Source organism: Brassica oleracea, chromosome C5, assembly GCF_000695525.1.
Source record: "Brassica oleracea var. oleracea cultivar TO1000 chromosome C5, BOL, whole genome shotgun sequence".
NCBI lineage: Eukaryota > Viridiplantae > Streptophyta > Magnoliopsida > Brassicales > Brassicaceae > Brassica > Brassica oleracea.
Window position 1 is genome coordinate 17,251,557 of NC_027752.1, and position 25,394 is coordinate 17,276,950.

At 36.5% G+C, this 25,394-nt stretch overlaps 4 protein-coding genes and 1 long non-coding RNA gene across 7 annotated transcripts in view; 2 read left to right on the forward strand and 3 right to left on the reverse strand.

The window, feature by feature from the left end:
* LOC106295324 (adenine phosphoribosyltransferase 1, chloroplastic) overlaps positions 1-3,833 on the forward strand; it is a 9,870-nt gene extending 6,037 nt beyond the window's left edge. The window contains exons 1-6 of one of the 3 annotated variants that reach the window (XM_013731192.1): positions 2,090-2,202; positions 2,374-2,555; positions 2,655-2,765; positions 2,894-2,986; positions 3,298-3,447; positions 3,538-3,833. In XM_013731192.1, the coding sequence (XP_013586646.1) occupies positions 2,105-2,202; positions 2,374-2,555; positions 2,655-2,765; positions 2,894-2,986; positions 3,298-3,447; positions 3,538-3,656 (753 nt within the window). In that variant the 5' untranslated portion in view covers positions 2,090-2,104 and the 3' untranslated portion in view covers positions 3,657-3,833. Of the gene's footprint in view, positions 1-2,089; positions 2,203-2,373; positions 2,556-2,654; positions 2,766-2,893; positions 2,987-3,297; positions 3,448-3,537 lie in introns of those variants that run through there. The other 2 variants (XM_013731193.1, XM_013731194.1) reach the window with 2 other exon arrangements.
* Positions 3,834-5,164: 1,331 nt separating this feature from the next.
* LOC106293108 lies at positions 5,165-6,233 on the forward strand. Its single transcript, XR_001260356.1, has 3 exons — positions 5,165-5,438; positions 5,512-5,671; positions 5,991-6,233. It is a non-coding gene; the product is annotated as an uncharacterized LOC106293108 (long non-coding RNA).
* Positions 6,234-8,426: 2,193 nt separating this feature from the next.
* On the reverse strand, positions 8,427-9,593 carry LOC106294163. The gene has a single exon (XM_013729760.1). The coding sequence runs from the start codon at positions 9,539-9,541 to the stop codon at positions 8,477-8,479; it is 1,065 nt and encodes a 354-aa protein (XP_013585214.1). The 5' UTR covers positions 9,542-9,593; the 3' UTR covers positions 8,427-8,476.
* Positions 9,594-10,673: 1,080 nt separating this feature from the next.
* LOC106295970 (U3 small nucleolar RNA-associated protein 4) lies at positions 10,674-14,771 on the reverse strand. The gene is made up of 11 exons (XM_013731988.1): positions 14,498-14,771; positions 14,258-14,395; positions 13,915-14,191; positions 13,756-13,819; positions 13,543-13,656; positions 13,300-13,462; positions 12,989-13,136; positions 11,953-12,533; positions 11,684-11,868; positions 11,279-11,539; positions 10,674-11,182 (listed from the first exon to the last, which is right to left on the reverse strand). Exons 1-11 carry the CDS (start codon positions 14,654-14,656, stop codon positions 10,879-10,881), a joined length of 2,394 nt encoding a protein of 797 aa, XP_013587442.1. The 5' UTR covers positions 14,657-14,771; the 3' UTR covers positions 10,674-10,878.
* Positions 14,772-15,043: 272 nt separating this feature from the next.
* LOC106295883 lies at positions 15,044-17,895 on the reverse strand. Its single transcript, XM_013731880.1, has 3 exons — positions 17,586-17,895; positions 15,475-17,268; positions 15,044-15,400 (listed from the first exon to the last, which is right to left on the reverse strand). Exons 2-3 carry the CDS (start codon positions 17,253-17,255, stop codon positions 15,199-15,201), a joined length of 1,983 nt encoding a protein of 660 aa, XP_013587334.1. The 5' UTR covers positions 17,256-17,268; positions 17,586-17,895; the 3' UTR covers positions 15,044-15,198.
* Positions 17,896-25,394: the final 7,499 nt, after the last annotated feature.

The window sequence follows — 25,394 nt, forward strand, 5'->3', positions numbered from 1 at the left end:
GAGAGAGAGTTCTTTAGCTAGTTCATTGGTGTGAACCGGCTTGTTGATTTGGTGGTCAGCCAATTCATCTTTGTGTGTTGTTTGGTGGTTAGCCAACACATTCATTCTTTCTTTGGTGGTTAGCCTTAGATCGTGGGTATATCAAGAGTCATTCCGCATCTCTTGACGATCCTTTCAATCCATCTCAGTTCCAGAAGTGTCGTTTGCCTTCTCGGATCATATCCAACACCCAGCTAAAGTGATCCTCCCTATCTTAGGGTTCTTCATTGTGACACTAGTTTGTTTTGTTGGGATATAGGGGTCACGGATTGCTTGTGACACGAGTTTGTTGTTTTGTTGGGATATAGGGGTCACGGGTTGCTTGTGTACAAAATTAATACTTGCCGACATCACAGCTTATAATACTTATACAAAAACAAACACATAAACTATTACATATTCATCCGAGCTAATTACAATAAACACAGCTTATAATACTTGTAATATAGGGGTCACAGGTTGCTTGTGTACAAAATTAATACTTGCCGACATCACAGCTTATAATACTTATACAAAAACAAACACATAAACTATTACATATTCATCCGAGCTAATTACAATAAACACAGCTTATAATACTTGTACAAAAACAGACACATAAACAGACACTTAAACATTATACATTGTTACTTAAACACTCAAAATACCACATTATACATTGTTACTTAAACATTACAACCAAACCTATTGCCACAAGAAGAAAGAACACTAAACCAACAACCATGTCAAATTTCTTGTTCAACCTAGAATTCTTGTTACCTAGCTCAGAAACAATCAACTCTAACTTAGCCACCTTCTGCTCTGTTTCATAGTCACTCATAATGGTTAGAGAGTCAACCTTTTCAACGAGCTCAAGTGTGTGTCTATCCCTTGCTCTCAACTCCTCCATAACCGCGAGGTCCCATGGCTACCAGGTAACATAATTAATGCTCAAAGACAAAATTACAAGGAAACCACACATCACTCCATGAATTCTCAAGCAATACCCAAAGTTCTGTCATTCTATTATTTTCAAAAAATAAATCCAAACACTCAATGCAAAATACAATACCACATCAAAGAATGAATGGTGAAGACCAATGAAATCAAATAATTAACAAGGGTTTTAAAAATATTTGGAATGCTGAAACACATTTTCACCAATGGGTTTTTTAAAAAATCGTGATCAAAGTTGCCATCAAACACATACATACAGCAGACATAGTTTCAATTTATTTGTATTTAAGCGACATTACAGTGTCTGTAAATCATGCTATACGAAGATAAAGAACAAGTAAACACAGTTACGAAAATAAACCAAGTGGTCAATCACCAATTTTAACAAAAGTTCAATCACGAACCTAAAATCACATATATACGACCCTAATTGTCAATACCAATCACCAACCTCTAGCAAAACCCCTACCATTCAATCGACAGAAACCCTAATTTTAACCCTAAAAAAAAATTAGGGTTACATACAATCAAATCGAAAAACGCGGACATAGGAGTGAGAGATACCTCGTTGACAATCGAATAGGCAGAGAGATGGGTCGAATCAGCTGTTGGTTCAAATCGGGGGAGAGATCGATGTTGACAGAGGTTCACGGCTTTGGTCTCGATTCGATATGTGAGCGGTGGATTCGGTATGTCAGACCTTGATTCGGTATGTGAGCGGCTCAATTCGGTATCTGAGAGGAGATCGCCTCGAGAGAGAGATAACGCCGACACTGAGAGGAGAGAAGAGAGATCGTTCGTATCACCGTCGTAGGGATACAGAGGCCTCGATAAGTAGACTTTGAGGGGTCGATTCGCCGTTGTTACAACCGGAACACGGGTTCGGTCTCGAGAGATACAGATATCGCACGGGAGAGAGACAAGGGAGAAAAGAGAAGAAAGAAGAGAGAATGGAGTTGATTTGTTTTGCTCCCTCTCACGCGTCTTTCTTTCGGTCTCGCCTAGGTGACACGTGCCTCCACAAACCACATATAAACGTTTCTTAATTAACAAACAAAATCTGCGTATATAACCATTTTTTATTTAAATTCACCCTTTTAATTGCTAAGAAATCTCGCTATATACAGCGATGCTGTTTCTCTTATATATATTGCTTCTCTCCCTCTGCCACCGTGCTCCTGCGATCCGCCTCCCAAGCAACAATTCCAAGACGCCTTTTCTCCTGCGGTATAGACACTAGACAAACAAACACTTCTTTTTTTTTTCTCATTTTAAATACCAAACTTTTTTTTTCTTCCTTTACCCAAAAAAAAAAAGATTTGGGTGGGTGGGGGCAATTACGTCAAAGCGAGAAAATCAATTGGATAAATTAGTTTTTTTTTTTATTCTGGTTACTAGGTCTGTCTGTGTTAGCCTGCATCTGATCTCATATCATTTGGCTCTCCTATTCTTTCGTCGTGTTAACAGTAGCAAAGCGAGCCGGGACAGTGAAACCATGGCAACTAAAGAAGATGTGCAAGATCCGAGAATCCCAAAGATCGCTTCTTCCATCAGAGTCATCCCCGACTTCCCCAAACCAGGTCTCCCTTTCTTTCTAGCTTTTGTTCTTTCCACTAGTTTAAAGATTGATCTGTGTTAATGTTTTGTTTGGTCTTATGGAATTGGACACTTTTGAACAGGGATCATGTTTCAGGACATAACGACGCTGCTTCTGGACACTGAGGCGTTTAAGGACACCATTGATATTTTTGTTGAAAGATACAAAGGCAAAGGCATCTCTGTTGTTGCTGGTACCTTAACTCTTTCATACCCTATTATTAACTTACGGCTTTGTTTGTTTCCAATAAGCCTCTCTATTTGCCCATTAATGAATGGTGAAAGTTGATTCCTTTTTTTGTATGTAATGAAATGATGACAGGTGTTGAAGCTAGAGGTTTCATTTTTGGACCTCCCATTGCGTTGGCTATTGGTGCCAAATTTGTTCCCTTGAGGAAGCCCAAGAAGCTTCCTGGTATGTCTTATTCTTTCCTTTGCTATTTTGTTTTAGAGTTACTTCAAAGGTCCTCTTAATATGCTCGAGCTTCATTTCTATTGAGAGCAAAGTGACTTTTATCTAGCTACTAGCCTGCTCTGTCGTTTTCTTTTTTCCAGTAGCCTAAGTGGTTGTTTGCTATTGAGTTTTGGACTATCTTGAAAAAATTACGAGAAATGTGTTTGTTAAAGTCATTTAGACACCACTTATTAAGCAGCACCATCTTGATATCGCCGCCTTGCTTGTTTATCCTAATGAATGCATCATTTGGTGGTTTCTTCATGGAACAGGGAAGGTGATCTCGGAGGAGTATTCGTTGGAGTATGGAACAGATAAGATAGAGATGCATGTAGGTGCGGTTGAGCCTGGTGAGCGTGCTATCATCATTGATGACCTCATTGCCACTGGTGGCACCCTCGCTGCTGCTATCCGACTCCTTGGTAAACTCCAACCCACCCTTTTTGACTAATGCCAGCATTTTTTGCCTGTAATAAACAAAAACAAACTCTCTTTATTTTCTGTGGTTGCAGAGCGAGTAGGAGTGACGATTGCTGAGTGTGCTTGCGTGATTGAGTTACCTGTGCTCAAGGGAAGGGAGAAGCTAGGAGAGACGCCACTATTTATTCTTGTGACCTCTGATGCTGCTTAACAAGAAGAAACCACCCTATAAGGACATAATGGGGTTTTATTATTGGAATCATATCAAACATGTTATTTAAAATTGTATTGCTTTTGGGATTCGATCCTTTGTTATTCTCAACTTTTATCATAATTGCCTCAGACAAGAAACTCGAGCAAAATGATGGTCTCATTCTTTCTTCTCATATTTTATCCCATGATTGGTTGGCTTCGCTTACATTATCAATTTATATTCATAACAATCCTTGAAGAAAAGAAGAAGAGGAGGCAACTGTGTTACTGATGTTTCTTGTAAAGAAAATGGGGTGGTTGGGGAAATACAGTGGGATCAAAGAACTTACGGATCATCTCACTGCAGAGATCGATAAACTGTAACCAATCTATTAAAGATGGCCCTAGGTCCTTCTGAGTCAAGGGACGGCATACATTTTTTTCTCAAAGGCTGCTCAACGTGGCAAATAATCAGAGTTAACATCTTTTGAGCCAAACACACAGTTCCTTGGTGTATACTATGGAAACGCTGAAAGAAGTTCCAAATTAGACTCTGAACGGATTCTCCTTCAGAGAAAATCTCTTCTCTCTAAATAAAGCTGCAACAAGGGACAAAAATAATCCGGAGCTAGGTGTTGTATACTTGTATACATCATAAGAATGCAGTTCAAATAGACCTTCAGACGTAGTATTCAAGTATGGTGGGAGGAGTTTCAACTAGAGGATGGAAATATTTAGGTATTGTCCTTTCACCAGAGAAAAGGCTCAAGGATGCTGAACCTATTCTGGACTTTACCAAGGAAGAGGCTCCTGACATTGAAAAGTTAGACCTTCTGAAGTCGAAAGCTGTGCTTCAGATGGTTCAAGAACAACCTAAGCAGGCATTGAAGACATGCAGAAACATGTCTGGAGAAGGCAAGATCCATATGCTTTTATTATACCAGAGGCTGCAATGAGACAGGTATCGAGAAAACATCTGGTCTCAGAAAGTTTTGACATCATTAATTTACCTCTTGTTTGATAATAAAGAAAAATCCATACATTTGCTTCTATGGTGGGACTTGTCTGTGCCTCGAAGCTATATCACTTCACGAAGAGGCTTTGATATTTTTCTTTATGTCGCTCTTGATAGATCCAGACCACGTGCCTAGCATTGCCTCTATACCAGAGGTTCTATTAAATCCGCAGGTGAATTGAATCACTTGTAATCGCTAAGAGTTTTCTTATGAATGTCTCAAGATTAGTCCCAAGAAATCACGACGCATGGATGAAGGTTAGGGCATGTTGCCAACATGCAAGGCTTGTCACACCAAGCTGCATATGAACTATAGCTCTCAGCTCTGATACAGAGTTTCATTTGACTTGCAAGACTATTAAGACGAAGTAAGTTACTCATGCAAAGCTATAAGTAAAAACAAGCTCAGTTAGAGCAGCATTAACGCAAGCTCTTAACTGGATTTTTAACCTATTTAAGATTTAAAAAAAAATGAAAAATAGAAGTAAATTGAAGATACGTCGCTTAATTAGGAGAAGGAAGAAACGTATGTTACGAGACATGTGTCAAAATTTAGTGAATTTCAGACCTTTCTTTGGTTCTTTGCTTTCTCTCTCGAAACATAAACGGCAACTCTCTGCCTCTAGTTGATTCTTCAACCATCTCGCGATCTTTGATCAATCTCTGAAGAATCTCGTGAGGAGGAAATTGGATAAAGCTTCACTCTTTCGAGTCAATCACATCTCCCAAAACAAAACCCATCTCCGCAATTTTTAATCTCACTTCCCCAGCCATAGATTTCGTCAGGTCTTTGCTTCTCTTCTCTGTTTCTAAAATTTAGGGTTGTTAACTGACTCGGCATCTTCTGGAATGAAATTAGGGGGTTCGGGATTAAGCATAGAAGAAAGCTTATGGAGAGGCTGAACAGAGGGAAAGGGATGTTGATATGGCTTCTCCTTGCTTCTTTCTCTGTTGCTGGATTGGTTCTATTCATGGTTCAGCACTGTCATCAACAACAAGATCCATCTCAGCTAACACTTGTACGTCTTCCTCTCTGGTCTTTATTCAAAGTTTTTTTTTTAGTTTCTTAAAAGCAATGTATTGATTGCTGAGATTGAGTTTTGCTCTAATGATCATCTGGTCATGAAAAAAGTGTTGATCTTTGTAGTTTGGGCTGACAAAAGATTGGTGTCATTGTAGCCTAATGTTTTTTTTTAAGCTGAGAATGGTTTATTAGGTTGGTCTCTGTATCTATGGAATCAGTGCAAGATGATCGGAGACTTGTATAGATGTGAACTGTGATGATTTTTTTTTTGCTGTGTTTTGACCTTTCCCTTTGTATTACTTCCGTTTGTTCAGGTTCTTTGCTGAATGAAAGCCTAGGTGGTTTGGAATTCGTTTAGTGAAGTTGCATCACACCAAGATTCATTTGACAGGAGCCAACCATGTCTTGTGATCTTAGTTTGATATGGTAAAGTGTGTTCTTGCGTTTTTCTTCTTTAGTATAAAACAATGTCTTTGTTTATATTAACTGCAAAGTGAATTAAAATAACAAATGTTTACTCATATGGACCAATGGAATTGAACATCTTGGATGCAGTATCTCTTTTGCCTCATATATTACATCTTGGATGAACACATTGTGGGTATTCATTGCTATGCTTATTTGCATTGTTTGGTCTTGTTTTTTTGACCAATAAAAAACTAACATTTTTTTAGGAACCCCTAAATAAGAAACTACCATTGGAGGGTATGAATCAAGGTGTTTCTTAAACAAGGTTTTTAATTACATTTATTTAGTAAAATATTTATTAAGAGACCCAATGGAGTTTGTGGCTTAATCATGCTCTTAATATAAGTCTCTGAGCCGCATTGGTTTTAGAGCCTAATAAAATGTTATATTAAAAATATTAAAAATAGAAATAACATGATTAATATTAAACTTCAAGAAAAATATTATATAATTCCATAAAATTAATTAGTTAGTGCATTTCGAAGTAAAAAATGTTTCTCTTTATTTTTAATTTGTAGCTTACAAACTAAAAATTGTTCTGGCGGTCTTAAACTTGTAAATACATTAGATCTGAACAAGAAAGTAAAACAGAAAAATACATATTGCTAGAAGACTTCGTTTCTATCGATGATATTAATACTCGTGAATATATTTGATCTTAATAAAAAATAATTGTACAAACAACATCAAAACAGCAACAACAACCATTTTCGGTTACACAAAATTTGTGTAGATAATATTTTGGAGATTTTAGAGGTCCCAGATCAAATTACATGACTATTAGTGTTGTTGTAATATTTAAATTTGTGTAATAGTTATATGTTCATGTAAATTTTTAGAAGCTTTTTTGTTGTTAAGTTTTTTTTTTGTATTGTTTTTGTCTAAATCTTGTTTTAAAATATTTTAAATCTTATTTTAAAATTTTATTTAATTTTATGTGTAAAACTTAAATTTATAAAAAAAAATGAAATTTTTATGAGATATAAAAATTTTAAAGTAAAACTTCAAATACAGAGTGAAGAGAAAAAACTTCAAATTGAAGTTATAAAGTGTCTTTTTGAGATATTCTTAAAAGGGTTATTAGCCCTGGCCATATAATCCGTACCCGACGACCCGACCCGAAAAACCCGGTTCGGATCCGTACCCGACCCGTCTAAAATACCCTATTGGATAGCATTGTTCAAGAACCGAAGAACCGATACCCGGTCGGATCTTACCTGATACCTGGTCGGTTTTCCTAAGAACCGAAAATATGCTAACCCTAAATCCCTAATCTACCAAATACCAAACATATTATCCTTTCCTCTACTCTCCATTTATCTCTCAAATCGATTCCACTTCCCAAATTTTCGTTTCCACTTCCAGAAATTACAGCGATACTCAATCAATAGTGTATATCTCTTTTGATTCAACCACAAATTGGAATCAAGTCACCAATTTCGAAGCACAGCGTCATCTCCTCCATCAGAGGCGTCTCGGTCTCGTAGTCGATCAAAGATAACTCTCGAACTCGGTCCTTTTTTTACTAGCTTGTTACTTGTGATTTACTAATCTTTAGTTTTTTCATTTTATTAGAATTGAACCTGGTTTTAGGCACGAGTGAAGAGATGGCAATGGTAAGCCGTAAACTTGATTTTTTGTACTCTTTAATCTGAATGTAAGTTTCATAGTTCATCGTATCTATATTCTAATTTTTAATGTTCTTACTTCTTAGTTTCAGGTGGTAGAGAGTAGAGACTTAAAGTCTTGAGTTCGAGTTGAAGCCAGTTTTAGTCTGGTTGGTTTTTCCCATTGAACCTTTATGTTTTCAGTTTGGTTTTAAAGTAGGTAATACCATGGTTAAGTGGTGTAATTTTCGGGTTACCCGTAAGATCCGACCCGAAATTTTCGATTTTTACCCGACCTGAAATTTTTGAATTTTACCCGAAACTGACCCGACCGCGAAGGGAACCGAAAATAACTGACCCGACCGCGAAGGGAACCGAAAATAACGGATTTTTTACGGTTCTCTGAAACCTTGACCCGAACCGACCTGACCCCGAGAAGACCCGAACCGAAAATTACCCGATTGGGTCCTAAAATACAAGACCCGAAAGACCCAGACCCGAGAAGTTCCGACCGACCCAAACCCGCCGGAATGCCCATGGCTAAGGGTTATGTTTGTCACGAGAGAAACCATTCTTAAACATGCTGTTCTTCATAGTGTATTATAACAGCAGAAACTATCACTAACCGAGATTTACATATTTAAGTATATATTATATATTCATTACGCCATTGCATTAAGCTAAAACCACTACAAAAGAACAACACCACATTTTTACTCCAAACCCTAAGCTAAGCATGACAGCTTGGTCGACAAGTTCTCTCTTGTGGTTGTGTGAAACCTCCACGTAAAGACGTAATCCTTGGAATCACACTCAAGTTTCATCACATCGCAGAAGGCATGCACAAACTCCTCCTTACCGTCTCTCCCCCACTCTATCCTCACCCAGCAAGAGAACCCATTGTTCTCCGGAATCTTGGCTTCACAGCAACGGATCATCACTTCCCCACAGATCCTCTTCCCTCTAACCATCGAGTCAAGCCACAAGCACTCAGGCTGCCCCATCATTTCCTTGTACGCTGAGTTCACTAGCCTGACTCTGTTGTTGGAGTCCGAGATTATGGCTGGTACGTCATCGGATTCGAACTCCTCTTCCACATCTTGTGGTGACTTCTTGATGGTTCGAGATGGGTTGGTTAGTGGATTTATGCATGCTACGTTGATCCTCGAGCAAACGGGTCTTATGGCCTGCGGTGCTATCACTCTGCTTGTGGTTGTTGTGATGATAGGTTCTTGAAGTTGCTTCAAGAAATCTCTCTCCTGTATCACTTCAGCGGTCTTGTTTAGATCAATGACACCTTTGATCTCTGGCTCCATGCATTTGGAAGGAGAGCATTGAAGAAGAGGCAGAGTCACCAAAGCAGGAGAGCCACCATTCTCCAAGGCGTAGCCAACTTGCGCGAGGTTAGGTATCCCAGCGTGAGAGAAAGCCTGAAACGAAAGCGTTTTAATAGGACCAAACACGCGTTGTGGAGTAGTAGTGGTGGTAGAAGCAGATGATGACGACGGCTTGTGTCTCTTCAACGAAAGAGGAGACGTTGGACCCATGCCACCTCGGCCTCGCTTGCGGGTTCTAGTAGGACGAGCTTGAAGCTGAGGCCAGAGGTTACGAAGGTAAGGAGATTGGCTAATCTTGTGAGACATAGAGGAAGAAGAAGAGTCATTTTCGTTAATAACTTGACTCGTCCCTGGCTTAGGAGCAATAGGTCTGTACTTGGACAAGATCTCAGCTGTTTTAAGAGTTGTGGTGGTGGTCGAGTGAGAGTTATGAGGGCTGAGTATCTTTATCATTGCGTCAAACTAAAGGAAGAAAAATAAACTCAACCACAAGAAGAAAGAAGAAAAAAGAAGATGGATGTTGAGAGATCAATAGAGAAGGTGACGCGAGGTGAAGGTTATAATAAGGAGAGTGAAGAGCCAATAAGAGAGAGGCGAATATTAAGGAAGAAAGACATTTGGAGAGTAAAGGATGGGTACGTGTTACAGAGGGTTGGGGATAGGGACACGTGTGGAGAAGTAAGTTTAATGTGCCGTTTTTTACAAAGAGATGCTATGGGTATGGGATGTGGTTCGGTTCACCAATCACAGTGGTTGTCACCGCAACGCGTGTTGGTGCTGGACGTCATGCGTGCCTACACCTATCACCAGTTTTTGTTTAAACTTAAGTAAAGTTTTTCACTACATGCAATGTATATTCAAAGTTTTGTTAAGCGTTATTGGCGTCTTTGGTTGTTGGAGATGTTGTGTCTGTAAGTGATTGGCCGTGGGGGAGGAACACGAGGCACTTGCAGCGTGTGTCTGAACCATGCAACGGTGGGAGAAGAAGGAGAGACACGTGGGGATTTTTTAGTTGACGTCTGGGGGCTTCTTTTCTCGTACGTGTCTTAATGGTTTTTTTCTTGAGATTCTGGCTTTGCCGTTTAACATCGTATGTTTGGTCGACACATATAACCTTTCCGCTTTCGAAGTTTTGCTCCTCTCTCTTGTACTTTCTTGATTCTGAATTCAGGGGAAAAGAGGGTTGGAATCGTTATAAGAAAAGTGTTACGTTTTGTTTGTGGAGCCTAACGTTCCATGCATGTTAAAGATTTTATGATTGCGAGATTTGTTAATTGGTCCCATATCCACCATATTTTATGGTAACGGATCCTCTCATAAATTCTAGAAGAATAATAACCTTATGAGATGATTTTATCGTTCGGTACTATTCACAAATCGCTAGTTTGTCGACTAATCTTTACATCAACTACTGTTAATTACGTTGGAATGAGCAGAGTCCCATATTGGCGGCAACTAAAAGTTTTTAACATATAAAAGTGAACAAAAACCAAGTTTTTTCTTAAACTTCAATAAAATTATGAGATAGAAAAACTCAGTATCTAACGCGGAGGAATAGAACAAGCTAAAAATTAAAATAAACGAATAAACAACAAAACCAAAAACAGACTAATTGAGAGGCTCTTACAAAATCCTTCGAAGCATATAATATTGCACAACATATAGAAAGCAACTATACTTCTTCTTCCACTGACACTCTTCGACTTTTCTAATGCGTAAAGCTTGACTTCAAAAATTGAAATGGAAACTCTTCAGAGAAAGAACTTTCTCCTTTCTCACTCCTGATGCCTTTATGTCCCAAATATATGCCTGTGAACTGGCTGTGAATCTAAACCCTTGACAACTTCTATCCATGGTTTCTCTACCACCAATGTTGCACTTTTTGATAGATGTCTTAGATATAAAACCGGATGCTTCCAAGTTCCCATTTCAAACGTCTCTCTCTCCTTACCCTTCTTGCTCTCTTTTTTATATTCCTCCAACCTACGCTTTCTGTTCCCGCTTCCCAGTTTCTCCAATCCAACGCTGCCGAATGTCAAATCCATCTCTACGCCTTGTTCTGTCGGCTTCCCAAACTCAATCAAACACTTTGCTCTGCTTTGCAACAACAAATACAAGGGTCACGATAAGAACGGTTTACTTTATTTTCTGTACCGCAAGTTGTCATTGGTGATAATAAATCCCAAGTACCTGGAGCTATAAATGATTACAGATGATGAGCTTGGTGATGGGGAGAATGATAGCCCTACGACCTCACCAGGAAACTCTTGGAAGCTCTTTGGCAAATAAAAAGTATGCTGCAACGACCAGTTGCCCAACTCTCTAGCCTCCACGTCCAATGCAAAGACCTGGTTTGAAGAGGTCGAGATCACAAGCATGTTATTGTCCCTGGGATGAAAACCAGCGGCTGCAACAGATGCACCATCGAGCCTTGACATGAACCAGTGCTGCCTGTAATCATAATCAAACCCTGAATGTGAAGAAATTTACAACGATATATGCAAAGCCATATTCATAATCCTCTGAAGATGAGAGTACTGTGAACAAGTCTTAATACATAATTGTAAGAAGATAGGGGATCACAACAATGTTTACCTCTGTGTTTCCAGGTCGAACACATAAATGTCCCCAAAGCAGTTGATAGCAGCTAGCCAATGATCATCTGAGCTAGTATACATTTTTGTAATTGGAGGCTCACGAGGAGGAGGAGAATCATTTTCCTGGCCTTCCTGGCGTGGAGTAAGAGTATCTAATAGCTCAATGTTATCAATTTCAACAATCTACCAGTGACAACAAAATAAAGTTCAGATATTTGATAAGGGAGAGCCAGTAAAAGAAAAATTAGCACAAAAATTGGCACATACATATATCTTTCTATCATGCCCAGCTATTATCAGCCGAGAGGAGTCACAGCTGAAGACCATTGAATGAGCAAATGGAAGACTGGGAAGTCGCTTTCTGTTGGGACTCCATGGATTCTTTCCAAGTTTACTTTTCTCCAACTCAAACAGGCTTGGGCGAATTTGGTCAGAATACGCAAAAAGTGATCCTGTGTTAGAAATTGCACTGCATATGATCTTCCGGGCATCTTTACTTTTAACACGAACTAATGGCTTAGTGGAGACACGCCCACTACAATCACTGCTTATGTGAATACGAAGAATATCTAAAGAACAAGATTCTTGAACCATGAGAAGAGAAGTCTGATTGAACACTGTGTTATGTACCATCTGCATAGGTACTCTCTGAGGTGCAGGACATATATCATGTGGAGAGAACTTAGTAAACTCTTGAACCGAGTATGCAAAAAGCTTCGCATCATCACCAGCTGAAATGAGCATTGGAGCCCCCAAGTGTGCCCATTTATGATAACTGAAACCAGTCGGCTTGTCCTTCTTGCGCTGTTTACGACTTTTCCTCTTTGCATAACTGTCTGGAAAAGTGCCTGCAAAAGGAGGAAGTTTAACAACCACAAAATAACAGAAAGAAGGGCTGCTTCTAGATCTAGATACAGGAGAACATTGTTCACATATGAATCCTGATACGCATCATGGCCCATGCCCAAAACCAATGCTAGGGTTTTTTTTCTTGTGATTATTATAAAGTAGATTAATAGAATTAGGTACTGAATGCAATAGACACAAAGAAAACGAATATTTGCACATGTAAGAGATTATGGGCGACAAAAGAGCTCGGAGGTTAGCTGCATTAGTCAAGGTTTATATGTTTTAACAAAGGAAGAAACTCTTAACGCATTTGGTGTTCTAGTTTCTGATTATCTTCTATTGCATGCTTTGAGTTTTCTCCGTGTATGTGATCCTTCAACACATCCTAACATGATTTTTAATTACAAATTTTACTGGAAAATAAAAAATTAGAATAACTCAAGAAGCTACTGACCTTCGGAACTTATTGGCACTGCCACAGTTAGAGCTCTGATGTCATGCGTATGAGCCCTAGCACAACTAATATAATCCCACTTCATGGTGGAAGAAGGTTTCAAATCTTGTGATTTAAATGTACCACCAGCGAGCTTATATAGAATAAGCTACAAATGGATGACGGAGTATTAGAAAGTGAAAACCTTAAAATTGGTCAAGAAATATGTTTCTACTTTATTATAAAGTCCCATGTCTCGTCAAAGGGAAAACAGTCTTTAAGATAAATCAATTGTCAAACTGAAATTAACATGAGAGAGAACACCAGTATACCTGTCCATCGGCACCTGCAGAAAACACGCGGTCATGACTAGGGGCTGCGGCAAGAGCATTGACATCACCCTTGTGATTAGAATGCGCCTGCAAAAGAGTTCCATGCTGGCTATCCCAAAACTGGACAGTTCCTGTACTGTCTCCGCTGACGAGAACTCCACATCTAGAATGAAATGTAGAGATCATTAGCAATAAGAACAAAAAAAAAACACAAAATCAACATAAGAGCACACTAATTTATACCTCAACGCAAGAAGTGACCAAATGCAGAGCTCAGACCCATTTCCAAGTCCTCCAAGTCCAACTGTAATTCTATATACCTCATGGCCGAGGTTAGCATCCCAGCATCTTATCAATCTACAAATAATTTTTTACTTAAAGACAAATCGAAAAACACTCAAGTGGCCTTCTTTCCAATCAAATATGCATAGAAGGTAAAATAAAAAATATCCTCACCCATCACTACTGCCAGAAAAGATTCTCTGTGCATCCAAACTCCACGTCACACTTAAAGCACGGCCTATGAAAAAAAACAATAATCCACAAATTTATAAGCAGATAATATAAGGAAGGATCAAAATGATTGGTACAGTAAGGGGCGTGAAGAGGTCTCACCACTGACCCGAGGCAACGATCTATAGTAAGTTAACTTGTCGGATTCAGAGACGGAGTATATCCTCACGCAGCCATCATCACAGGCAGCTGCAAGATGCCTATCACAGACCTCTGATTTCGCTCCAAGCTCATCTTCAGTTCCACTTTCTTCCTCGTCATCTGATTTTTCAGTCAAGTATCCATTCTGAATCAGCTCAGGTCCTTTAGCTCCTGCTTCAGCGGAGGGAGGAGCCACAGCCATTTGCCAGATTGATACTCCAATTGAATCCAAGACAACCTGGACAATAAGATTGATATTAGAAAGCAGAAAACGAGCAAATAAGAAGTTCAGTGATATATTAACCTTGTGCTTCAAGTCAAAAAGATCCCACTCTGAAATCGTGCCATCTATGCTAGACGAAAGTAACCTAGAGGAACCTTTAGAACCAACACCAATCCAGGCAAGGTACGAGATTCTCGATTTTGGATCTCCATGGATGATCTAACCTCAAGAAAAGAAAAAAAAACACAAATCAATTGGATATATACTTCACCAGTCTTATAGAAGATTTGTTAATCGGAAGATAAGGATAAGAGCGCGTACGAGTTGACAGTGCCAGGAGAAAGCACCGGGAGAGACGAGCCAGAGCTCGAGAGAACCGTCCTCGCGAGCTGCGGCGACCTGAGAACCGTCGGGGCTGGTAGCAAGAGCTACGATTGGAGATGGCTTCCAATCGATGGAGCTACAACGGTACTCAAACATGGCGGCCAACGGAGGAGGAGGCCAAGTATATCTTCTCAGAGAATATACTGAAAGGAAATAGGCGCCGTTTTAGGGTTTTCCAGGGTTTTGGTTTACGAGTGTTGAAGCGGCAGTTTAAAAGCGGTCGGGTCTACCCGGTAAAAGACGGGGGCATAAAGCAGGCTCCAAGTTAAATACTTTTGTTAATTGCCATGCCAGGTCATAATAAAGAATTAAAAATAATCGGGGAAAGATTATCCGAGAGCCTCTATATGAAGAAGCGGTTTTGAATTACACTTTCCAAAACCTATGGACCCATGAGACGAGAGAGACTCTATTTACTAGAAAGAACATGAACAAGCACCATTTTTAAGTGGGGAGTTTTGTCTCTTGTTTATGAGATGAACATGAGTTTACATGTTATCTTCTCATTCAACAATTAAAACAAATATGTGAGACTGTTATCCAAAGTACACCGAATCAAAGACAAAATGACAAAAAAATAATAACGTATGCACATTTTTTCTATATATAGAAGAAAAAGGTAACCAACAGAATATGTGTTAACGAAGAGCTGAGGAAGTCATGAGATCAGAATCAATCAGAGTCTGGAGGGATTTAGCTTTCCTTCCTGTAACCTTACCAGCTTCTTTCAAAAGTTGGACCAACCTTCTCTTCTCCTCTTCTGTTCCGGGATTCGCTGTCCCTAGCTTTTCCTCTCTAGCCCCAACCACATGTCCTAGCAGCTCAATTGCATCATCCAGCCTATAATCACATTATTACATTATAACACAATTAGGAGGATGCAGAAACACAGACATTATAACACAAGCAAGTACCTGCCAATAGCATCATAAGCTCCTGCGAGGTTGTTGTACAATCCAAGCGTTTCGGGATGATAAGGACCACACTCTTGTTCCAAAATACACTTGGCTTCTTCAAACAACTCAACAGCCTCTTCTATCGCGTCGAGCTGAACGCAAGCTAAACCCATCTGGTTAAGCGCGATCCCGAAAAACGTCGACTGTTTCTTCCCCGTCGCCCTCAGCTTCGAGACGGCTCTCTTGAACGTGTTGTACGACTCCAAGTACTTCCCCATCATATAGTACAACACTCCCATCTGAGCTTCGATACCCGCGATCATCATCTTCTGACCAGGAGAATCGGTGTATATCTTCAGCGCCTTTTGCAGCAACGTCACAGCTTGTTCCACCTCGTTCATAGACTCGCAGATCACGGAGATATCCGTAAGACCGCTAGCAATCTCCTCGGGAGATATCTCTAGGCTATGCGACTCGTATATCCGAAGAGCGTTGTCACAGTAAGACTTTGCTTCTCGCACTTTCCCGGTTCGGTTATAGAGATCAGCTAACCGGATGTAAACCGAACCAACGGCTGGATGATTCTCTCCCTTCGCTGTCTTAAGCGCTGTGAGAGACTTCTGGTAAGCACAGATCGCTTCGTCAAACCGAGACAAAGACAAGTAGGAGTCACCAATGCTGGAATCAACAAAAGCAACCTCGGACTCTTGTCCGTTCGCAGCCATGGCCATGCTGGCTAACACCAAATGCTCCAAAGCGTTCTCGTGGTCTCCTTTGGTCTCGCATATAAGTCCCATGAGCCTCCTATCCGCCGCCTCCGCGAGCGAAGCTGGTAAGCCGTTCTCTCTATGTATAGAGAGAGCCGTTTGACAAACCTTCTCAGCCTCGTCGAAGCGTAACGCTTGCACCAGAGCCTCAGCTAAGTATCTGCACGTCTCACCAACTCTTGGATCGTTGTCTCCCAAAACCTTCGTCTGGATCTTCAACCCCTCGGTGTAACAGGAGATCGAGTTCTCTAGCTGCCCCACCATCGCGTAAGTGTCGCCTAACTGCATCAGACCAGCGAATTTGGCTAGCGCGTGCTCCTCGCCTTCTTCGAGAACCGGAATCTCGATGGAACGTTCAAGAAGCGGGATCGCCTCGTTGTACTCCTTTAACCTGCAGTGGATCGCTGCTGTGACGTGGAAACACATGATCCATTCCAAACACGGCTTCCCGTTGTTTGCAGAAGCCTCAAAGAGCTTATCAGCTCGGAGAGTTAGCTCGAGAGCTTTGTTGATGTTTTCGCCGGAACTAACCAAGTTTCTCGCTTGGTTCAGTAAGAAACGCGCCAGCTCCACGTTTTCAGACGATGGCTCTTCGCTTCCGTTTTGTGACTTTGCTGTTCCTGCTTTCTTCTTCCTCGCGCCGTTACCAAGTCCCGAGCTCGGTCTGTTCGGATTCTTCTTACCGACTTGTTTCTCCGTATCCAACTTTGAGGAGGTTGACTTAGTAGCAGCACTTGGTGGTCTCGCCATATCGAAATCTTCAGGCTTTGCCACTTCCTTTTCTCCTTCTCCTTCTTCATCTTCGGTTATATCTAAATCATGCACCTCTCCTAAAGCGAGGTGTTGGAGATCAGAGTCGATCTTTGACTCATCATCACCGTAAGATCCAAAGCTGTGCCTTGATGGAGACTGATTAGAACTCTGCAATTCGCAAAGATTATTGCAAAGCTCCTCTATCGTTGTGTCAAACGCAATATCAGCACTAGAATCGCCATTCAATTCGTTAGCAGACCCTCCTCCTCCTCCTTCCATTATTTCCTCCTCTCTGCAAACGAAAACAGACACAACCTTTTTAACGAAAACAAAAATCTGATGGGCAATTTCAGAAAAAGGAAGCCTTTTTAACGAATCGTGAGTCTTGAAGAATACATGTATGTTAAAGAGAACGCATTGAAGCCCCTTATCATAACCATAAAACGCAAATCGCTATTCAGACCTAATGACATGTTAGCTAAGCCATTGTGTAAGAGAAACATGAGGCAATACCCTTTTGTTTTTTCATACATTGACAAATAGCAGAACAAGAAAAAGAGAAATCGAAAGGGGACAAAGAAGGGAACAAACAAAAACAATTTTCCTTACCTGTTTTGGGTTTGTGTCGGAACCGGATTCCTCGGAAGGAGACAAGAATAAAGGAAATGAAAATTTGGGGGAGAAGAAGGGTGTTTGTAGAAACGATAAGCCCTCCAGAAATAGGTCGAAAGAGTTGAAATTTCAACTTTTTTCTTTGGGTGGAATGTCAAAGGAGGAGGGAGAGAGGGAGGAGCGGGAAGAGAGAGAAATAAAGTTATTCTCCTCCTCTCTCATGCCGCCATGCTCCTTCTATATTGCGCTATCATTTCGTTTTCACAAAAAAAAAAACTGACCCTACTTTTTAATGGTGTTTTCACACAACAAAAAAAAAAGAAACAAAAAAACTGTAATCAAATCAAGAATTCACCTAAATTTGGAGAAACTGATTTTACGAGTAAAGTGAACGTGTAGTAAAGTTATAAAAGAACTAGTGGTGTTTCCGCGTTGATATTTGTGCTATTTAAAATTTTAAAATGTGTATTTTGTTTTTCAGATTTTTTCTTTTTTATGAAATATATTTGATGTATTTGATATTGATGTCAAAACGATATTATTTTGATATGATTTCTTAGGAGCAGTAAAAACTGTATTTGGTGGGCATGTATTCGGTGCACACTTGAGAATTTTGTTTATTTAATATATTGTATAAATGTGCATTTTTTATATATTTAACTTAATTTTTTAAATTTTTATATATTTTAACATGTTTTAGTTTTTATTTGTTGTTAAACATGTCTCGAGACTTTGCGATTTTCGTGTAAATGTTTTCTTTTTTACTATATATCGTTGGGTTCAATGTATGCATTTCCGTGATGTTTTTGTATAGCTAATGTATGCATTTTATAATTGAACTCATTAAAAAAACATTTCAGAATATAACCAATAAAATCTCCACATTTATATAATTTGAAAAATCGGAAAAATCCAAAATCAACACCAGAAAAAAACAAATTAGATTTATATTTATATTTCTGCCCAGATATATAATTAATGTATAATACTTAAAAGTGACTGAATAAAGTCTACAATCTATATATAATAGGAAACCACTTTTTATCTTCATTGATGTAAGCATTTTTTATAGGAAAATAAAAGTTAAATCGAACGGTAAGAATTGCTTTTTTTATAACAATCTAATGGTCAAGTTTTAGTTTCATTTAAATATATGATGTCATCAGTAATCTAAACGGTGCTCTTAGCGTTTCGTTTTCGAATCATCGCTTTTGAAAAGACATAACCCCTTCTTCTTGTACCAAAAGACACAACCGCTTCTTATTGTACCAAAAGACACAACCCTTCCAAAAGAAAATTTCTTAACAAATTTATATATTGTTTCTATGTCACTTTTTCATGCTATTGTTCTTACTCCCTTTCATTTTTAATGTCCTACAGTTTTCGTTATGGAAACAAGTGTTTAAAAATGCAGCCGAGTTGACGCAAAATCAGCCGAGTCAGCGCTGCAAGAGAAGGTGATGATCGGTCATTCGGTTGGCCTAGGCGGTGCTTCGAGTTATAACCATGTCAACCCAAGAGATATGAAAGGGCGGCGTGTAACTGTGAAAAACGAGTTGAAGAAAAAAAATTAAAATCCAACAATCATATGATAGTCATGGGTTGATCAAACGCTGTGTCTCTCGGTTGGAGAGTGTCTCTGGTGGTGTTTCTTTTCGGAGGCCATGGTTTTCCATTGGAATATTTAAGTCGGCATAGGTATCACGTTTTAAACTCAGAAAACTTCCATGGCATCATAATTGGAATAGTTAAGAATTGTGAATTTACATTGTTTTCTCCATGCCTATTTGCAACTGCCTGTTTTGGATACATGCTTAAATTTCCAAGAGGATATAAAAACATTCATAAGAGATTTTATGTATATTATCCCACACAAACATATTTAATTGTTGGTTAGAGACAAACAAAAATGTTATAGAAACCTAAAATTTATATATGTTCAATATTCTTAACGTAATATGTATGAAAGAAAAGTCAAAAACACACAAAAAAAAACACATCATACAGTTTCTTTTCTTTGATTTAAGTCAGTTGCATCTATTTTTTGTTAACAACCACTTATTCATCAAAATTAGCAACTTTTGACACTTATGTCTTTTCAAAGGTGTCGTCGCTGGCCGTGAAATGGAAATCAGTATTCGTCGTACAAACGAAATTTAGACTATCTCACATTTTAATTTGAATGGATATTTCTTGGTTTACACATTTCTTACTTCGATCTTGAAATTACAAATGTTAACAATTTATTTCTTTGTTTAGCAGCACAAAATATATTTAATATTTAATTTTAAATTTGTAATGTTTTATGTTTTCCATCCAACCAGCTTTCTTTTATAAACCTCCTTTGTGTAAATCGAATATTGGTTTCATTTCAATAGCACTTAAAATAAGTGCAGTGAAATTAGCATTTTAATTCTGTATTAAAATTTTCCTTAACAGTATGTATTGATAAACAACATTTCATGTAAGATTAAAGTTTCCGGTGCACAAGAAAAGATTAAAGTATCCAGCAACATATACAATATCTTCTTTGTGTTTAGAAAGTGTGAAAATTATCTTAAATATATTACTTTATTTTGTTTGTATTTCCAAATCCATAGTTTATATTTAAGCAGGTACATTATGTAAGTGAACAAACTTTTTAATTAAATAAGTTATGATTTTAAAATAAATGATTAGATCTTAATTTTCCTCTAAATTCAGAAATGGGTTTTCTATAATTTTATTTTTCTACATTTTACATTCACAATTTAAGTTATCAAAATTTATTGTTTTAACTATATTATTCATTATGAAATGAAAAATATTAGACACAAAATATATTTTATAATAATTTTAAGATCAAAGTACTTTTATTAAATTACTGTTCTCAAGTTTTTTATAATATAATTGTTCTACATTTTTAAAAAAATTAATATATAATACTTTTCCATGATTTCGAGAGAATTTGGCTGGTTGGGATTGTGTAGGAGGAGGTGAATTGAAATGCATCTTTTTGGTGACGAACTCTCTCTCCTCTCGTGTTATTCGTTTTCTGTAAATTTTAATTTCTTACTTTATCATCTAAAATATTTGTAACAATCCAATAAAAATGGTGTCAGTAAAAATCAAGCAAAAAAAACACTAATGAGCGGTGAAGATTGTATTACATATCTTAAATGTATTGAATTATGTTGAAAAGGTATATTCTAATACGCGTCACATTGTTTTCACTAAAAATAATGAAAAAAAGAAAAAATCAATATCTTATGAATCGGTATAGAAAAATATATTTGTAGTCAATCAACATTTAGATGAACATTGCTATTAAACCTTTCATTCAGTTTTGCCAATACTATTTTTTTAAACGTAAAAAATTGATAGATATCAATTCCTACACAAGCTTTTTTATCATAAGATCTTTCTTAATCATATAATCATTATAAATGACTTTAACGATGCAATTTTCATTATAATTTCTTTCATTACCATTAATTATAAAGATTATATACTCCAATTATACATTAGCTTTGTAACAGATTCTTACAAGAAATATTGTAATTATTTTATCTTTTCAACTCTATTTTTTTTTCAATTTGAATGACATATTCTCATTTAAATATTATAATGTCCAGTTATTTGAAAATTTTACCAAAAAAAAATATTCAGAAAGTATTAATCTCATTTTTACCAGATTGTTGCTATTGTGTGTTTCAGAAAAGCATATTTACTAGATGGTTATATATGAAAAAAAAAATTGTTTATAGATGTATAAGATATGATTTACATTCTACTTTCAAAAAATATGTTTAAGACAATTCAGTCATTATCAATGTACAATTTTTTTTGACATCCACTCATGCACAATTCAGTCATTATCAATGTTTGTATTTTATACCAATATTGACTGCTCACCAAATTAATATGTTCATCCTTATGTTGGTATGTTATGTAAAATTTGAACTTTAAGTATTACTGTAAAATGCCTTAAATATTATAAGATAATATTTTTATAGTTGATAGTAAAATTCTTAATTATTTCAAAATTGCATATATTCATTTAGTCTTATTTACAATTATTTTTGGATACACCAGAATCCAGATCAATTGTGTAGTTTTTCTCTATGATGTTAGTTCATTACAAAATTACAAATCCACTAAAATTTTATACTTGAAACATCTTATTAAAGGCACCATATTCTAGCAAACTTAGTATTTTAATTTTGGTGCCCAAATTTATAATAAATTAGTGGTTCTTTACAAACATCGCAATAGAACAAATTAATTTCATCTTATTTGGCGATTATGTATCCTTTAATATATATTAGGTTTAACAGTAATTACAAAGATTAAATATAAACTAAACCTTTTTATGTGTCATCATTTTCATTTCAAATATTTTATACTTTTTATTTTTAATTGTATTTAAAATTTTGACGTCTTTCCCCCGCAAACTGCGGGGGTCCTTATCCTAGTGATATTAAAAAGATAAATATAATACATTTTTTTACTGAAAAATAGAAGGGTATATTGTTTGTGGAAGACTTGATCCATCCCTTAATTTCAGGTATTGGGCGTCTCTGATGTACTCATAAATATTTCATTTCTTTAAACATTCAGTTAGAAAAATGTTTGAGATTATATTTTGTGTATTATCTTATTATTTTTTCTATTTGCTTGGATTAGTTAACTTTTGTTTGTAACGTATCCAATAATTGAAGAAGCATTATTTGTTTGAACGTATATGTCATTGAAATTAAAGTCAAAGTTGTCGATGATTCTAAGAATTTTTTCTATTTACTAATAGAACAAATATTGTGAAAAATGTAGAACAATTAAAACCTTTTAAAAATGAGTCATACTTAAGATTTCTAAAAATGAATGAAAAACAAACAATAATGTTAATATTACTTTTAATTAGGAGTTGATTTGCATTTTCAAATATGTACTAAAATTTAAGATGCTTATATATTATTTACTCTTTCACTTACCTGTTTTTAGAACATGTTAAACTTTAGTGTATATATATATATACAGTAAAACTTCTATAAATTAATACTCGATAAATTAATAATCTCTATAAATTAATAAATTTTGTCGGTCCCAACTTGGGCAGGTGTAAAATATGACACAAATCGATAATATCACCAATCTCAAATCTTGTACAGAGAATACATCAAGTTATAAGCTTCAAAAACGTTCTTCCTGAGGAGAGTTTACTCTCAGAATGATCCCCCCGCAAAACCCGTGTACCTTTGATGCCGTGACTTGCAGAGATGACAATGTTTCTTGGACTGATCTCTGTTCCAAGCCTCTCAAAGTTGGATCCAGAGCCGTGGCTACGTCTCTTTTGTCTCTAGCCAGATTGGAGTATTTGTTCCTCTCAGAGTCAGACCCACATAAACCACGCCATTTCTGGTTTCAAGTGCCATGCTTCTTTCACCAGCTTGGATTTGCCGAGGAACTCTATTTCGTTTCATTTATAGATGTATTCACTTAATCGAGCCTAGGCCATTCCACCGGACTGGAATTTCTTATTTCTCTTCCAACATCTTTGATTATTCCGTCGATTATCCCGAGAAATTTTCAGGTGGGATGAACCTTAGTAGATTCAAGGTTATAGATATCTACACCCTTTACAACAGACTACAACGACCTAGTTTCTAATCAGAAACCGGAATCTTTGAGGATGCCATTGGTTTTTCTGTGTTTGAAATGTTGAGATAGAAAAGAAGAGGATGCGATGAGAAAGGTCAAACCCTACATGCTTATTTATAGTCACTAGCGTAAGGATGAGATGAAGGATACTTTAGTGAGAATTAATGAGACGTTTGGGTGGGGTGCTATAAATGAGAAGGTTAGTAAGAAGATACGAAGGTCATCTGTACGTTACAATGGCCGTTCCATAGAAGATAAGAAGGTTAATTAGGTAGACGACAAAGTTGATGGGAATTGGACGTACAAAATTAAGGCCCAAAAGAGGTGAGAGCCCAAACAGTATTTCACAATTTTATGCACTCGTGAAAGACCATTAACAACACACAAAAAACCAACGAAACTTGAAGAGAGAGCGACACGTGGCGCGATTTGCCCCTCCTTCTGTGCTGACGTGGCTGCAAGAGGTGAGAGAAAACCCTCATTTATTATTATAGATTGGTTATTTAAGTCATTTCTATATTTTAATTAATTTTAAAATCAATACAACCCAACATATAGATTTTATTTAATACTAGAGAGTGACCCGCCCTCGGAGGGCGGGTATATTATTTGTTTTGTATCTATTCTATTAAAATAGCAGTGTGACCCATTGATAAAAGTATGGTCCAACTATTATTTCTTTTATCTTTATCATTATTTAGAATATTATTTATTATGCTTTATGCCATTAGACCTATATTTAAATTACCAATTGAAAAGACCTAAAAAGATGTAAAACAAAAAATATACCCGCCCTTTTTAAGGGCGGATCAGAATCTAGTATATTATTTAAAATTAAATTTATATACCCGCCCTTTTTAAGAGCGGGTCAGAATCTAGTATATTATTTAAAATTAATTTTAGTTTGATATTTCCTTATAAATTATAAGTTTTTCTTGATTTGAATCTAAATATTTAACAAATATATTTTATAATTTATTAAAAAAATATCAAACTAAAATTATTATTGTAGCTATATAATTGAGTTATATGTTGAATTGTGATTTATAAATTATAAATTCAGTAATATATTATTTTTATAGATTGTAAAATTACAAACATAGAATTAAGTTTTACTTTTCATTTTCAATTTCATTAAAATATATAAACCAAAGATCCAAAATCATTAAAATTGCAAGACAATTTTACTAAGACAGAACAACTTAACCAACTTATTGTTTACTAGAAACAGACAACATCTATTCTATTAAAATAGCAGTGTGACCCATTGATAAAAGTATGGTCCAACTATTATTTCTTTTATCTTTATCATTATTTAGAATATTATTTATTATGCTTTATGCCATTAGACCTATATTTAAATTACCAATTGAAAAGACCTAAAAAGATGTAAAACAAAAAATATACCCGCCCTTTTTAAGGGCGGGTCAGAATCTAGTATTATTTTAATATATAAATTATATAAAAAAAATTACAAGCAATTATATTAATATATATAAAAATTTAATAAATAAAGATTGGTCAAAATAAAATTTTGGTCAAATTCCTATTTAGACAAAAAATATAAAATTGTTTAGTAAATTTTAAACATCTAATCTACCAAATACAAACGAAAATAATATTAATTTAACTAAAAGACACTTACCTACAACGCTTAGAATACATAATAATGTATATGTTATGCTTGAATAATTTTTTTTTATGTTAATGAAAGAGAATTTAAAGACACAATTATCTTCACATTCTCTTTCGTTTTGATTATCAAATTCGCAAGTTCATTGAACTACGCTCATCATATTCGACCGCCGGCTTGTTACAACTTTAAAGTGTTACCAGAGATTCTGACCCGTCCTTAAAGGGCGGGTATATTTTTTGTTTGAATTTTCTTAAATATTTTTTTGTAATCATATTTATATTTAATATTAATTTAATTTAATATAATTTTTGGTAACCATAATAAATATGTCAAGTTACATAACTATACATTTGTGTCATATGTATTTTAGAAATTATTTTTAAACTTTATTCCTAAAGTTTGCAACATATTATATTTTTTAGTAGTTACCTAACATAATTAGTCAAGAATATTCGTGCCTAAAAAACCCGACTCGGAATCGATCCGAAAATCAAAGTTTCATACTTTATTAGACATGGCTTATATATTCGAAC